The 15,396-nt window shown below is 43.8% G+C and overlaps 1 protein-coding gene across 2 annotated transcripts in view; it reads left to right on the plus strand.

The window, feature by feature from the left end:
• Positions 1-15,040, plus strand: part of COX10 (cytochrome c oxidase assembly factor heme A:farnesyltransferase COX10) — a 96,060-nt gene extending 81,020 nt beyond the window's left edge. For both annotated transcript variants that reach the window (XM_002198693.6, XM_032751530.3), the window contains exons 6-7: positions 464-696; positions 12,751-15,040. In XM_002198693.6, the coding sequence (XP_002198729.5) occupies positions 464-696; positions 12,751-13,193 (676 nt within the window). In that variant the 3' untranslated portion in view covers positions 13,194-15,040. The remainder of the gene's footprint in view (positions 1-463; positions 697-12,750) is intronic.
• Positions 15,041-15,396: the final 356 nt, after the last annotated feature.

Here is a 15,396-nt window from a genome sequence, read left to right on the forward strand (position 1 = left end):
ATTTTGTGTCTAACCCTGTTGTGTTTTGAAGCATCTGTTGCATAACTGCAATCAGTTAAAAATCTGCCAAAGTGCAAACCATTTCAATTTACTCTAAAGTCTGAGTGCTTTTTGCAGTGGTTTAAATTTACTAAAATTAAAATGAAGGAGGAAGATCTGCTGAAGGCAGCAGTTCTCCATAAGGGAGAACAGTTCTCCATTACTTGCAGAGCTTGAGTTTATTTGGTGAACACAGTGATCACAAGATTAAGAATCACCTCCATTGCAGAGCCGTAGCAAGATTCTTCACGTTTTGGAAAAGCTTTTGTTAGGATGGGGGCTCAAACAGGAAAATTTAGGATGGTTGAGTAAAACACTAACCAAAATTCAATCTTAATTTTGGAGGGGAGACCAAAGAGAGGGGACAACAGCTATTCTCCAAGGCCACCTCCTGTTCAGCATGTGCCACATGTCTTCCCCACAGCCCCCTGCTCGCTGTCTGCTTTGCTGCCTCCTGTGGAATCCCGGGAATTGCCCTGCTCACACTGGGAGTGAACCCTCTCACCGGGGCCCTGGGAGCCTTCAACATCTTCCTCTACACATGCTGTTACACACCCCTGAAGAGAATGAGCATTGCCAACACGTGGGTGGGAGCTGTTGTCGGGGCCATTCCCCCCATCATGGGCTGGACTGCAGCTACTGGGAGTCTGGATGCTGGTGAGTATAAAACCCTTTCATCAGGTGAGTAGTTGTCTGGGTGGCTAAAAAACCTACTCAAAAGGCAGTAAACTTTGTTATTTATGCTTCTTGACCTGACCAGGCCAGGTTGGACACAGCTTGCAGCAGTCAGGTTTAGCTGAAGGTGTCCCTGGCCATGGTAGGGGGTGGAAAGAGATGATCTTTAAGGTCCCTTCCAACCTAAACCATTCTGTAATCCTGTGGTAAGGCTTCAAAAGCAGTTAATTTTGGTAACATTCTCCTTACATGGCTATTTCAGGGCAGAACTGAGCTGATAAAGCAGCATGGCCTGTTGAATATATGTTCTGACCATCTCAAAAAAACACAGAAGGAAAATAGCATCTTTGGTGTTCACATAGGAGAAAATGTTACATAATTTCAGGATTCAAACCATGTTCAGGATTAAAACCATATCCAGTAAGATCCAGCTTGCAAGGGGCTTTCAGCTGGAAAATTCTTAGATGTGTTTTACTGTCTTTCCACAAGCCAGAAAATATCCTGGGAAGATTAATTTATTGGTGTATTTCTTAATTACCCATTGCTAAACTCTTAAGTTACAAATGCTCCTTCCCTCCTCCTTGAAAAGCAAACCAAGATTTCTATTTTAGTAGCTGTGAACCATTTTTGCATCCCTTGTAAAACACCGATCTCTTCAGCAGCTCAACTCTGACAAAATCTGGCATTGTTTTTCCTGCCAGTTAGAAACATAAGAATCAAAGTGGTTCCACACACTTATAATCTGAAGCAACTAATGAAGTGCAATTAATAGGTCTGTTAAGAGATGGTTTAGTGCAAACTCTTCCCACAGGGGGGCATATTTAAGTCTTGAATACTTTGAACAACAAGGCTTTTAAGCAGAAATTATCAGAATTTGTGCAAAATCTGTTCTTTTTGCACTTTCATAATAAAAATCAGTCTGAGTTGGCTTTGTGTCCACATGTTCCCACACACATCTAAGCCAGAGCAAGGGTGGAAGGTGTTGTGTTTTGGTTTTTTTCATTGTGTGCTGCTTCTATACAAATATTTGCTTCTCTGAAAGTTACTTAGACCTAGAAATTTTATGTAAGAGTATGTATAGTGTCTTGTGTTAAGGACTGCATAACATAGTTAGCAGCTCTGTACTTTAGAAGAGAAGAGGGAACTTGACAAAAAGGCATTGAGGGGCTGGAGCTTTTTCACGGAAGGGAACGGAGCTGGGGAAAGGGCTGGAGCAGATGAGGGAGCTAGGTGTGGGGGCTCAGCCTGGAGAAAAGGAGGCTCAAGAGGGACCTCAAAGGCGGCTGACAGGAGGGGACAGCTAGGTGGGGGTCAGGCTCTGCTCCCAGGAAACAAGGGACAGGATGAGAGGAAACAGCCTTGAGTTGTGCCAGGGGAAGTTTGGAGTGGATATTAGGGAAAAAATTTCTTCACAGAAGGCTGGTCAGGGATTGGAGCAGACTGCCCAGGGTAGTGATCATCACCATTCCTGGAAGTGTTCAAAAAATGTGTGGATGTCATACTTGAGGACATGGTTTAATGGTGAACATGGTGGTGGTGCTGGAATGATGGATGCACTTGATCTGGGGTTGTTGAGACTGGAGAAAAGGAGACTCAGAGGTGAGCTTATCATTCCCTACAACTTCGTGATAGGTGGCTGTAGTCGGGTTGGTCTCTTTCTCCAGGCAGCAACTAACAGAAGCAGAGGACACAGTCTTAAGCTGTGCCAAGGGAAATAGAGTTGGATATTAGGAAAAAGCTTTTACAGCAAGGGTGATCAAATACTGGAATGGCCTGCCTGGGGAGGTGGTGGAGTCACCATTCCTGGATGTGTTCAGGAAAAGCACAGACATGGCACTCAGTGCCATGGTCTAGTTGAAGTGTTAGGGCTGGGTTGGACTCAATGATCTTAAGGGTCTCTTCCAACCCAGTGATTCTGTGTGTGATTCTGTGTGATCAGAAAGGACGTTTCCAACCTTAAAAATTCTGTAGAATCAACTTAAAACAAAATGTATATTTTTAATACCTTATTCTGGCTACATATACTTAGACCTTGACATTGTTTGGGGATTTCTGTGTTGATTTTGCCACTTTATTGCAGAGTTGGTGTCCAAGGATGACTCTCATGTGCCAGTGCTTCATCTGCACAGTTCAGCCTGGAGGAACTGTAGTGCAGAGCTGCATGTCTCCAGAAGCCCTTGCTGTAGAGGCCAGTGAAATCCCAGCATGTTAAACTGGCACGGATTGTCATTTTCTTTAATTTGTCAACTTGCTCTTTGAGATCTATTTCACACAGAGGAAAGCTGTCCCTGTACAGCAGCAGAGAGTGCAGCAGGGAACCCTACTGGTGGCCAAGTAAGCTCTTCCTCTCTAACTTGCAACTAAAATGTGGTTATGTGTCCCTGTGCCTGCTCTGCTGTGGAGGGAATGATCCCTGGCAATGATGCCACCAGTGGAAGGTGATAACTTTATACCACCCAAGCAGACTTTGTCAGAACACAGTAATCTGGTGCATAACTAGTGTGTTATGTATAGCTAAAACTTTTAAAATCACCTCCCAGTCTGTGTCAGGGAGGTCAGGCGGCTTATTTAATAGAGAAAGAAATGTTATTGAGCTGATACTGGTGTTTGTAATGAAGCACACCTGGGGAGAATCCTGAAAACAGGGACTGGAATGTAGTATTTTAGTGCATTTCAGTATGAAATGAAAAAAAAAAAAACAAAAACCCAACACAAAACCTACAAGCACTTTTAACGAGAAAATAAATAGCTAGAAGAAAATGATGGCATTGAAGACTATGATTTTCAGTGTTAAGCATTCTACTTTCACAATAAGAGATTTCAGCCCCTGGCAGCATTGTATTCATGCGGAATACAGGCGTGCATCCATGCACAATGTGCAGACCTGTGTCCCTTCACTAACCAGCCTGGTCTCAGTTGTTGAGCTCATTAATAATGTGTAATTAGTGTGTAGACAACCTAGTTTTAGGTAGAGGTGTGAAAATGCCTTTGCACCTCATTTAAAAAAAATCATTCTACTCGATAACAAAGAGGAATGTGAAGGAAGGGAAGCAGGAAACTAATGAGAAGGAAAGTTCTCACCACTAAAGTGGTGGGTTTTTGAGTTTACATTTTCCTGTGGATTTTCTCTCCTTGTAACCTCACAGCAGCGACATTGTTGTATGTGTTGCTGGTTATAGGGAAAACAATATTTAAGTGTAGCCTTTTCATTAGCATTTGTGGGGGGAGCTGTGTGTTAAACTGTTGTAACAGTTAGGATGGCCATGCCTGCTCCCTTCAGGAGTTCCATGACGTGGATGCTGTGAGGTATCTTGTCCTTTGGGGCACTTGAAGACGGTTCCTTAGAGAGCTGAAAATGGTTCCTCAGTTTCAGTTCCAGAGCTAATAACAAAGTATCTCAGAGTGGAGCAGCCTTGTTTTAATTTGTCTTCATTTTGTTTATGACTTTTAAAGATTACTACCTTAGCAGTTTCTTGCACCAGAAAAAAATACTGTGTATTTACAGATAGAAATCTGGGACCCTCATATTTCCAGTGATGTAAACACTTGCTGTAATTTATAGAATAGTCATAGAATCATAGAATGACTTGGGTTCATAAGGAACCTTAAGGACCATCCTGTTCCAACCCCTTGTCATGGGCAGGGACACCTTCCACTAGACCAGGATTCTCCAACCTGGCCCTGGACACTTCCAGTGGTGGGGTAGCCACAGCTGCTCTGGACAGCCTGTGCCAGAGCCTCACTGCCCTCTGAGCAATTTCTTACACTATAGATCTTTGCAGATCTCCTGGTACTTCCCAAGAGGATTTGGTTCCATTTCTGCCCTAATAGGTAACTTTAACTGTATGCTCCTTAACCTGATTGAGCATCCTGCCCCCATCCCTGGATTTTGTGCCAAAGTAATTTAGAGAAAACCTCCCATTTCAAAAGCAAAAGATAAGATTATCTCTGGGAAGATGTGGAATTCTTTGTTGTGGGTTTGGGGGGTGGGGGGGAGGGGATTGTGTTTTTTTAATGGCAGCTGTTTGAAACTGATGAAAGATGGGGAATGTTAACATTTCCTCGCTGGGGGAGTGAGTGCAGGTGAGACAGTCAGAAGTGCATGATAAATATAATTTATCACATGGATATCACTGCCACATATCTGGGATATTTATGCAGAGCTTAACTGCCAGCCTGTGATCTGCAGTAACACCTTTGCTTCCTTGAAAGTAGGTTTCATTGCTCCTTCTTGGGACTATTTGTTTCTGAAGAGATTTGTTTTTCTAGTAAATCATTCAAATCTAGTAAACCTTCAAATCATTTTGCAAGGGTTGCATTAGCTGGAAAATAATGACATTCACTTAAGTGATAGCAGAGAGACAGGAAGATAAGTCAAACTTGGCAGTGTCCCCTGTTCTGTGCCAGATCCCCCTTCTGCATGGAATCCACAAGCAGAAGAGCTCCTGGCTGTGCCACAATGCTGCTGAGCTTGTGCACAGAAAGAAAGAAACAGAGCTGTTTATTTTGGTGTGTAAGAGTGCATACATGCTTTAAATTATCCTTACACTGCTGTTCTTTCTCTCCAGACTAATGTCCATTTAAACTTGTTATTTTTAGTTAACACAAAACTGAATCTGGAGTAGATTCAAATGCCACAGCCCATTTTTTGCCTTGCACATTTTCATATCCCAGCAGTCACATCATAGAAGGGTTTGGATTGGAAGGGACCTTATAGATTATCTCATTCCAACTCCCTGCCATGGACAGGGGCACCTTCAATTAGACCAGGTTGCTCCAAGCCCCATCCAGCCTGGCCTTGGACACTTTCAGGGATGAGGCAGAAACAGCTTCTCTGGGCAGCCTTTGCCAGGGCCTCACCACCCTCACAGCCAGGAATTTCTTCCTAATATCAAAACCCATTCCCCCTTGTCCTGTCACTACATTTTCTGATGTAGAGTTGCTCTCAGGCTTCCTTGTAGGCCCTTTGGATCCTGGAAGGTGCTGTGATGTCTCCATACAGCCTTCTTTTCTCCAGGGTGAACAGCCCCAGTTCTCTCAGCCTGTCCCCATAGGGAAAATGCTTCAGTCTCCTTATCAACTTTGTGGACCCCTTTGGTCTTGCTCCAAAGGACATGGTCCCATGTCCTTGTTATGCTGGGGGCCCAGGAACTTCTGTACTTCTTCCCCTGACCATGCTCTGCTCAGGCGCTGAAGGCTGGATCCCACCGGCAAGCAGGATCGGTGTCGAGGAGCAGAGCAATTTGGTGCCATGGAGTTCATACAAACCACCCAGTGAGATGGAAGTGACAAGGAGGGCTCCTCAATCTAATGTGCTTATCAGCTAAAGGGATTTATTCTGAGTAGGTGGTGGCAGAGCAGATAAGGCCCCTGACAGTGCAGCAGACATTGCAGAGCCGCAATGGCCCAGGAGCCATAGGTATTACTGCACCAAAGAATGTTTATCTAAAGAGACTGTTTAGTTTATCAGATGCTCCATTCCTGGTCTCGATCCCCTGAAAGACATCTTGTACTGATTTTCATTCATTTTCGGAAATTTAAATAATTCCTCAGGGTATGGAATTTATAGACTCAGTATCAATTGTAATCATGTGGAGGCTGATTTTTAAATTGCCTTTACTTTGTAATTCAAATTGTGTTGTGTGGTAGACATTAATTATGTCAGCCAGCATCTATTTACAAAAGGGGATTTAAAAACGGGCAGTTCTTATCAGCTAGTGACATTTGGCAGATGGATGGTTTCAGTAACAAAAAAAAGGAGAATAGGAAAGAGGGGGGCCTGTGCCCAACCTGCCAAAGGCTGGAGTCTCTTACGCCTTCCCTGGTGTAGCACTTGTCTGCCCGTAGGAAGGAGAGCAAAACAACAGCTTAATTGCATGCAAAATTAGCTTGAAGATCTTTGTGTCCCTTCCAGTTAAGCACTTGGAGCTTTCAAAGCCCCTTGATGTGGGAGCAGGTCTGGGAGCCAGCCGCCAGAGCAGGGCAGCTCCAGCATCCCATTGCCGGAGGAGAGGAGGCTCCGGCTATAAACTCCCACTGGTAAACTCAGCTTTTCAGAGTTTCACTTCCCAGATGAAAGAGCAGAATTTGTGGTCTGTTCCAGAGGAAACAGAGATATTCATGTCACTGACATTTGAGACTTGGAGCTGGGGGCCCAGGAGTATGCTTTGTGGGGGTAAAAACTGTAAAAATGCGGCAGAGGGACAATACTAGTGAGCAGCTGGTCTGAATTTTAAAGAAAAGCCAGTGGGCTATTTTTTTCTTCCTTTCCATCTTCATAAGAGACAAAAGAAATGGCAGCTCCACTGCTGGGACACCTGGGGACCAACACCACAAGTTCACAGACAGCATACCCTTTGCCTGGTTCTCAACCCCGTGTGTGGCTGTATAGCTCTGTGCCCCTAGGTGTGAAACACAACACCCACAAAGAAATCAGGATGGAGGGCTTGGGCTAGTTGCAACCCTACCAGAGCCTGAAAGAGGTGGCTGATGAGGAGCCCCAGCATGGCTCTGCAGATTTGCAATCCTCTGCTGAGTCTGGTCCTTTGGTAAATGCTTCCTAAACATATTTGCAGAAGACTGTATTTTCGTCTTACCCAACAGGCTCTTCTTTTATGGCATCTATTGCTGGGGTTAGCTAAGGTGAGTTATATATGGTGTTGTTTTCTCAGCCTTGCCTGTGTAATGAAAGGTGAGGCTTTTGGCTGCAATAACCTGCTGTGTGTCACACAAGTGCACATGCCTGTGTGTATCCATACCCACAGAGCTTTTTTCTATGTGGTGAGCGTACCTGAGGACATCTGGCTTCCTTCTGTTAAACACAGAAGCCAGGAACACTCTCTCAAGTTGAAAAATCCCACAGCCAACTTCATTTCCTATTCCTGGGGTATGCTGAGGATCCTTTTGTTTTGCAGGCAAGCCAAACACATAGCCAACAGCCCCTTCCCTTTCAGTGCTGCTACAGAGGAGTCTATTGCAGCCCCTAGATGCTCCTGCTCCACAGGCCTTTTATGCCATCCTTCAAAAGAAACAGCTATTGAAACCTCTGACCATGAAGCTTTTGAGTTTACCAGTGTTTTCCTTGTTGCCCTTGGTTTCCACGACGGTGTAACCTTGGAGGGGCACAATGCAGGCTGGGCCATGCATCCCACGGTGATAGCCAGGACCATTGTCCCAGCCCAGGGACCTTGTGTGCAGCTTTAGAAATGATACTTTCCCTTTTTCCTCTCAAGGCTGCTTTGCTGCTCTCGTGCCATCCAGCACAAGCAGTAGTATCTACTTTTGTTTCCAGTGGAAGCAGAAGTGCTGATTGTTTTCTTGCTATGGTGCTGATGTAGGTAAAGTAGAAGGGAATTGCATCAGTTTGGTTAAGGTTAGTGTCTAGGTAATTCCCAAATGTCTTTATGTTTCAGAAGGCTTCATAATTGCAAATTAAGATGTAAATTTTGACAAGCTAATCCTGTTCCTAATTCTAAAGACAGTGGGAAGAATTAAGTAGCTGGCAACATTTCTCTTCAGGAGGAATGATATCAGGACTGTATCTTGAACACTTGTAACTGGAGGTCAGTTGATTTAACAATCATTTTCCATCACCAAAGCAAGCTGTAGCACAGGCAGTAATGATTGTATCTTGCAGCTCTTCTTTACAAACAGAAAATGCAAGCAAGAGCTGAACAAACCAGTCCTTCTGGATCAGGACATCTGGCCATGGCTTGCCATTGTGAATCTTTGTACCAATACCCCCAAATAATCTTTTAAGACTGTATTGAACCTGAAGTGGGCAGCTAGGCTTTGACAAGATTTTAAAATCTTTCTTTATCCCCAGAATTGCTCACAGTTACAAATCTCCAGGGAAATTCTCCAGGTGGAAAAGGCCGCCTGAGACAGCATGGGTGCTCACAAGCAGGTGGATACAGCTGGACCAAGTCAAATCTCTGAGCTCTAATCTACCTTGTCTGGGTTAAAGAGGAGTAATTTGTTCAACATCTTTTAAGGGAAGAGAGCCAGTTGTGTGCTATCAAGTAAAACGGTGTGTGGTTGTTTCCCAACTATGATCCATTAAGAGTCTGAGCTTAGACTGCCAAAGCCTTCCCCTCCCTACAGCAGCCAAACCCATACCCATTTCCTAGAGATAAAAGGCCAGTGCTTTTCTCTCTTAAGTCACAGCTACCAGTGTCTGGAAATAATTTTAAAATTCCTTCACATTATTCAAGGCAGAAGAATTACTAAAATTGTGCTTAAAGCAAAACAGCATTCTTAGGTTGCCAAGGCAGTAAACACCAGCTTTGGGAAATGCAGTTAAGATTTCAACATCTGTTTTGGAGCTGATATTTAACTATTCCATGTTTATTTTAATGCCTGGTTGGCCACTTTCCTGTTATACATATGCAGCACCAGAGCAAAGACAGAAGAAGCAAGTCTGTTCTTGAACTGATGCTACAGGTATCTCCTGATCCTTAATTTTTTTGTTGTTATATTGATTAAATGAATAGGTGTTTGTCCTGTCTGCAGCCCGAAGATGATCTGAGAGGTTTCAGAACCCTGTGCAGTAGGAGAGCACTGTGTGTTCTTTACAGTACAATGAGAAGGGCAAGAAGAGAGCACATGTTGTTCCTCTGCAGTGTGTTTTCAGAAACATGGTGTTGATACAGCAGTCCCTGTAGATAATCTGGGACGTTTGTCCTGACTTTTGTGGACAGGCTCATGTTCACCTGCCTGCCAGGCTGGCCAGACTAGCTGATCCTGGTCCTGAGTCTGGAGCTTCCACCAACATACACTGTGCTCCAGCCTGTGTCCTCCTGTAGTTCAAGGACTTTTCTTTGCTGGAAAAGCCTGTCTTCAGTATTTTTCTGAGAGTTTCAGCTGGACCATCACAAAGTGTTGTGCCTTATTTAAGATGAAATAATTAATCTCTGGGTGAAACCATCATAGTGGCTTCATGTGCCAACTGAAGAGGTATAAAACTCTTTGATGATGAAAGGTATTGCCAGAATGAAAGAGGCATATTTCAAATCATCACTTAAGAGAGTGGCATCCTCAACATGAGACAGGCAGAATTCAAACATTATTTCTGCCCTTTAGTGGTTAAGCAAGTAGATTTGCAGTCCTCAGGTTGCTCAGTTTGCTCAGAGAGTTTCGTTGGCACTGATAATCTCAGCAGCTGTATGTACTTATTCTTTCTTGAATAGATGTTGTATGGACTTGCACACTGTCCTTTATGGGACATGAGAAGTTTGGGCAACCAGCATTTGCATCTGGAGCTTTTAATCACTGTGTCACTCATGTTGGTGTGAGCCCAGCGTGGGCAGGACAAGGAGCTGCTGATGCCTGAGTGCTCTGCTCTCCTCTCTGGATGTTAGCCAGTGGTCAGAGCCCATGGCCTGCAAGGATTTACACCCTAAAAAACATTTTCCAGCCTCCTCCTCTTAGGGGCTCTTCCTGCCCAAGGACTTTGTCTGGCTCCTGCGCTGACATTGCTCTCTCATCTGAGATTTGGATGATCCAGCAAATGAGATAATCATAAATTGCTCTAGAAGGAACAAACCATGATGTTTGAATCAAGATTTATGAAGAGCCACATGGCCTTCTTGACACTTTAAAGAGCAGAACTTCAGAAGGGTATTCTTCTTGCTCTTGTAATTCTGAAAATTAGACTGTCAGCTGCTGCAGTTTGCAAACCCAAAGTCACTAGTTGCTTTTGGAAGTTTCATCTCACAATTTTTCCCAAATCTTTTCCAAATGTATTAAACCGTAAAACATCCAAGGAGTAGCTGAATGACTGGGAAATTTAGTGTCCTGTTTGTTTTAGGAAAAGTGCAATTTATAAGGCTTCAGTATTTCACTAGATAAAAATATATCTACAGAAAGAAAGAACCATTTTCTACCTTCTTCAATGCCAGTTGATATTTTTGCTTTATCTTATATATTAAAATAAAAAAAAAAATCTCAGCTTGTTCTTGTTTATTATAAAGGAGGTCTAACTATTTAAATAAATCACAAAGAAAAATTTAAGAAAATAATAACTTAACCTTAAAATTCATGAGGAATAATAAAACCTGTTATTTATCTTGAGCTCTGTGTGTGCTTTAGGACCTACCTGGTTCTCTGTGATCCTGGAACTTTTGAGATGATTTGACAGTGAAAAAAGATTAAAAAATAGGAACTGAGGAAGAAGATATTTTATTCCTATTTTGCATACAAGAGTGAAAGAGTTCTGGAGATCTGTGCCTTGTTTTCTTTAGGTGACTTCAATTTTTTCCAAAATCAAACAGGACTGATCTGACAACTTACTGGGATTTCTGAGTGTCTGCTGCATCTATCCCAGGTTCTCACACTTGAAGAGAAGAATTGGTCATAAATGGGCTCAACTGCAGCAATTAAAAATTTGGCCAAAAAGACTAGGGAGTTTGGAATATCCACAAGCCAGCCATGTACTTGTGGTCTTGCAATTTATGAACTGTTGCAGAAAAGCAGAGAGATCTGAGTTCTGGCAGTCTTCTGTTCTCATATTTCCACAAGGTATGGAGGAACCAAGAGAGCCCAAGGTGCTGGATGTCCCTGGGTGTCCCTAGGTGCTGGCTGTCTCCCGCTGTCCAAGCAGTGACTCTGCTGCGACAGTCAGCTTTGCTTTTGTGGACCCTGTGCCAGGTCCACGTGTTCCAGTTGGGGATAACTTTGTCTCATGTTCACTTAATTATAAACTCTGTAGAGAAAAGGGAGATTTGCAATTATTAAGCTGAATCCCCAAACTGTTGGGAACGGCACAGAGGCCATAGAGTAGACTCAGCTCTGTTTAGACCCAGATTAGTCTCCAGAGTTTGTCTCACTGTAATATTGCTTAAAAACACTGCTGACTTAATTATGACATAGTTAACATTCATCTAGTAATTAATGAGTATTACAGTGTCTGGGCTTGACAGGATTCTCACTGTGAGCTCATTTGATGCTGACTTACACTGTACCATGTGCCGTGCTTTGTAAGTCATCAGTCTTATGTGACACTTAAAAATGTCTGACAACCTGACAATCTCTGCCTAAGTCAAGGAAATTACAGGATGTCCTGGCACATGGGAACCAAACAAAAAGATTGGGTCTGTTAAAGTCCTCATAATGGGCTGTTAAATTGTTTCACTGTTCAGCTTCTCTGTAAAATATCAATTATCTCAATGGCTGTAATGTAATCAAAGTAATTAAATTCCAAAGGCTTGCATGTAAAAACCAGAGCTTTGTAAATGGGAATCCAGCCTCAAGTATTTCAGTTGGTCTGTTTGTGTTTAAAAGTTTCTCCAGATGACATTTTTTAATGGTGTCATAGTTAGGGAACTGTTAAAGGGCTTTGTGTGTTTGAGGTTTAGGATGTGTTTTGAGCTTGGCTGCACACAACATTTGAACAACTGAATAAGCAGAACCTGTGTTAGAACCGAAACACAGGGATGCAGACACAGGTCCAGAGGTGTGGGAGGTGGGAACAGCCTCTGCTCCATGTCTTAGGCCCTGGCTTCATCTGCTTAAGAGTCATTAGCTGATGGATAATTGTAGCTTACCTAAGTTCTGAACAATGACAAGCTAGTGTCTCTAAAGCATTTCAGATGTGATACTTGAAAAATACTGCTCTCTTAGTATAGCACATTCAGGATCTTGCCTCCATTAATGTGTTTTACAATAACAGGAAAAAGCTATAGAGTGACTTATGACAAGAACATTCTTACCAGTCTTTCCTCAGGTAGAGACAGTTGGTGCAGGAACCAGTTAGCAGTAGTTGTTTAGAAGGAACTGACTTGCTGAAATGCTTTTCAAATTAAGTGCTCCACAACCAGATAAACCACCATGCTCCAGCCCTGTGTGAATGCCATGAAAACCAGAGGTTCCTTATTTAATGGGGCTGCCCTGTCCCTGGGCGGGGCAGTGCCACTGGTGTGCAGTGTCACTGGTGTCACAGGTGAGTAGCAGTGCTCTCCTGCAAACAGGGTGTGACATCTGAGGTCTGTGTGTGGCACTTCCTGCAGGGACTGTCTAACACTCTCTCTCCCACTGCAGGTGCATTACTGTTAGGAGGGATCCTCTATTCCTGGCAGTTCCCTCACTTCAATGCCCTGAGCTGGGGTCTGCGGGAAGATTACTCCCGAGGAGGATACTGTATGATGTCTGTCACTCACCCAGGGCTGTGCAGGCGAGTGGCTCTGCGTCACTGCTTGGCCTTAATTGGACTCTCAACGGTGGCTCCTGTCCTCAACATCACCACGTGGACTTTCCCCATCATTTCACTCCCTCTCAACCTCTACATCTCCTACCTCGGCTTTCGGTTCTACAGGGATGCTGACCGCAGCAGCTCCAGGAAGCTCTTCTTCTGCAGTTTGTGGCACTTGCCAATGCTGCTGCTTGTCATGTTCACCTGCAAGAAATCGGTCCCGGAGAAGGAAGACAAAGGTGATCTACCCGGGGGAAGTAATGAGATGGCTATGGAAATTAGATTGCCTTAAATGTCAATACCTGCCATCTTTGTGACATATCAGGTAGTATATTTTAGTGATTGAAAGGGGGAATCCTGTGGGAATCTGTTAGAATCTGTTCGAAGAAGAATCATTTGTGCCTAGCGACCACTTCATGTGACAATTTTGTATTCTTTTTTGAAAGGGAATAGTCAGGAGAGCTTAAAGCATTCAGGGTCTTAGGTCTCTTTACTCATCACAGGTTATGATTTCACCTATGCCAGAAGCATATCACTTTGGAATGGCTTTCCTAAGTCCCTGTGAGTCGTGGTCTCTGTTCTCATGGGTAGTTGAGGTAATTAAGTTAGGAAGTCACATGAGCACACGTGCTGCCATCAGCACTGGCGGCCTTGGTGAAGCCATCAGGAAGTGACCAATGAATGATTTCTCACCCTTCTCCCCAGGCACCCTTTCCTTTAATTTAAGCTTTGAAGCACATGAGAGGGTGAGCTCTTCTTCTCTGAATCTGTGCCATCCCTGCACTGGTATTACACCAAAGGCCTCAGTTTTGGGGGCTTTTTTCAATCAGCTGCTCTTCCCAAGGTTCCCATTCACCTCAGTAGATTTTTAGGTCTCATATACCTGGCACAATGCTAAAGGAGTGAAAAAACTGTCTTTCAGCACAACACACACAAGCATTTAAACAGCTCTCCTGTAGCATATCCCTTGGACACACTGAGCCACTCTACTGTATTTCCATCACAGGGAACTTTCTACTCCTGTATGGTTTTATGTCATTAGTGTTTGAGCCCTGTGCGACAGATCTTCGGCTGGTAAAAACCACCATTACTGTTTATGGCAGAGAGGCTGTGAATTGTGGAGGAGGTGAGAAGCATATCCCAGAGCCAGATGGTTGTAAGGCTTTTCCATGTTAATGTGTCTTATGCCAGCCCATTGAGTCTCAGCATCCTTAGGCAAGCTCAGGACTGGCATCAAGAGCTTGAGCTGTGTTTAATGTTACAGTGTGGGTGGTGGCTCAGAAAGGCTTCACTTTGGGGGTGATTAATAGGTAAGGAAACGTATTTTACAGAAAAAGGGCTGGGGATTTTAATCTAACAGAATGTTCACTTGCTGATGTAGCCAGTGTCTCTCCAAAGCAATTATTGTGGAAGGTCTCCCAAGAGCCATCCCTGCATTATCCCTGTTAAATGATACACTGAAGAACATTTCTAGTCACAGTTTAACATACTTTTGATCCTGCTGCTCAGCTGTGGCTCACCCTCATCTTGCCTGGAGCTGTCTGTAACCTCCTGGTGTGCTCCCAAACACAGCAACATCAGGGGCAGACAGAGACAGTGATAGTTTATTGTGGTAGTGCGTGTTATGACTTGAAGTGTTTTCATGCCAAGATTTCTTTCCCATGTGGAGAGGGACAGGGCAGCAGGAGTATCCAAAGATACAGCAATACCTGAAAAGGAAGACACTGTCTCGAGCTTGTTCTCAAATAAAGCCCCTCAATGTCACAAATCTTTCACCACAGGTGTGTCACACGGACATAAAACCTTCCCTGGCTGCTCTCATGATCCAAGCCTGGCTCTTGGTCTCAGTTATGCTGGTGTAAATCAGGAGTGACATGGTTTAACCTCTGTTTTCTGGCAGAGATGCTTGCAGGAGCAGGGCCACCTGTTTCCATGGCTCTTAAGAATTGCCTGCAAGATTTGGTGACTTGAGTGATTGCAGGTGACAAGATGGAGCTCCCTCACTGTCTGACAGACTATGCTGTGCTCAATTTACGGTGGGTGACACTTTATGGAACTGTATGGAAACTGTGCAACTCCTGAGTTTGTTTTAAAAATGCATCCAGTCTTCTCTGCAATAAAGTGCATACTGTCCAAAAAGAGACGAGTGCTCCAAATCTGTCTTAAACTATTCACTTCTTGTTGAAACTCTGGTCGGGTTCAGTTAACTGCAAAGGTATTTGGTAGTTTTAGGGCACTTCTCACAGCAGCAATGTTCTTGACCACTGCAAGAGTAAGGACAGCTTGTGAAATACTGATTTATTGTGCAAGCAGTACACTGAAAATAAATCACATATGAGTGGAAGGGGTTTGTGCAAAACCAAAGAATTTGGTCAACCTTTAGGTGGGAGAGGAACCTGAAAAGAGCAGATGGTTCACAAAAAAACACAGGTTTTCCTCTCAGAGACAGAAAGTGGTGCTGAGGCAAGGACGGTTGTGGGTTTCTCCTAAGTCAT

This window comes from Taeniopygia guttata, chromosome 18 (assembly GCF_048771995.1).
Source record: "Taeniopygia guttata chromosome 18, bTaeGut7.mat, whole genome shotgun sequence".
NCBI lineage: Eukaryota > Metazoa > Chordata > Aves > Passeriformes > Estrildidae > Taeniopygia > Taeniopygia guttata.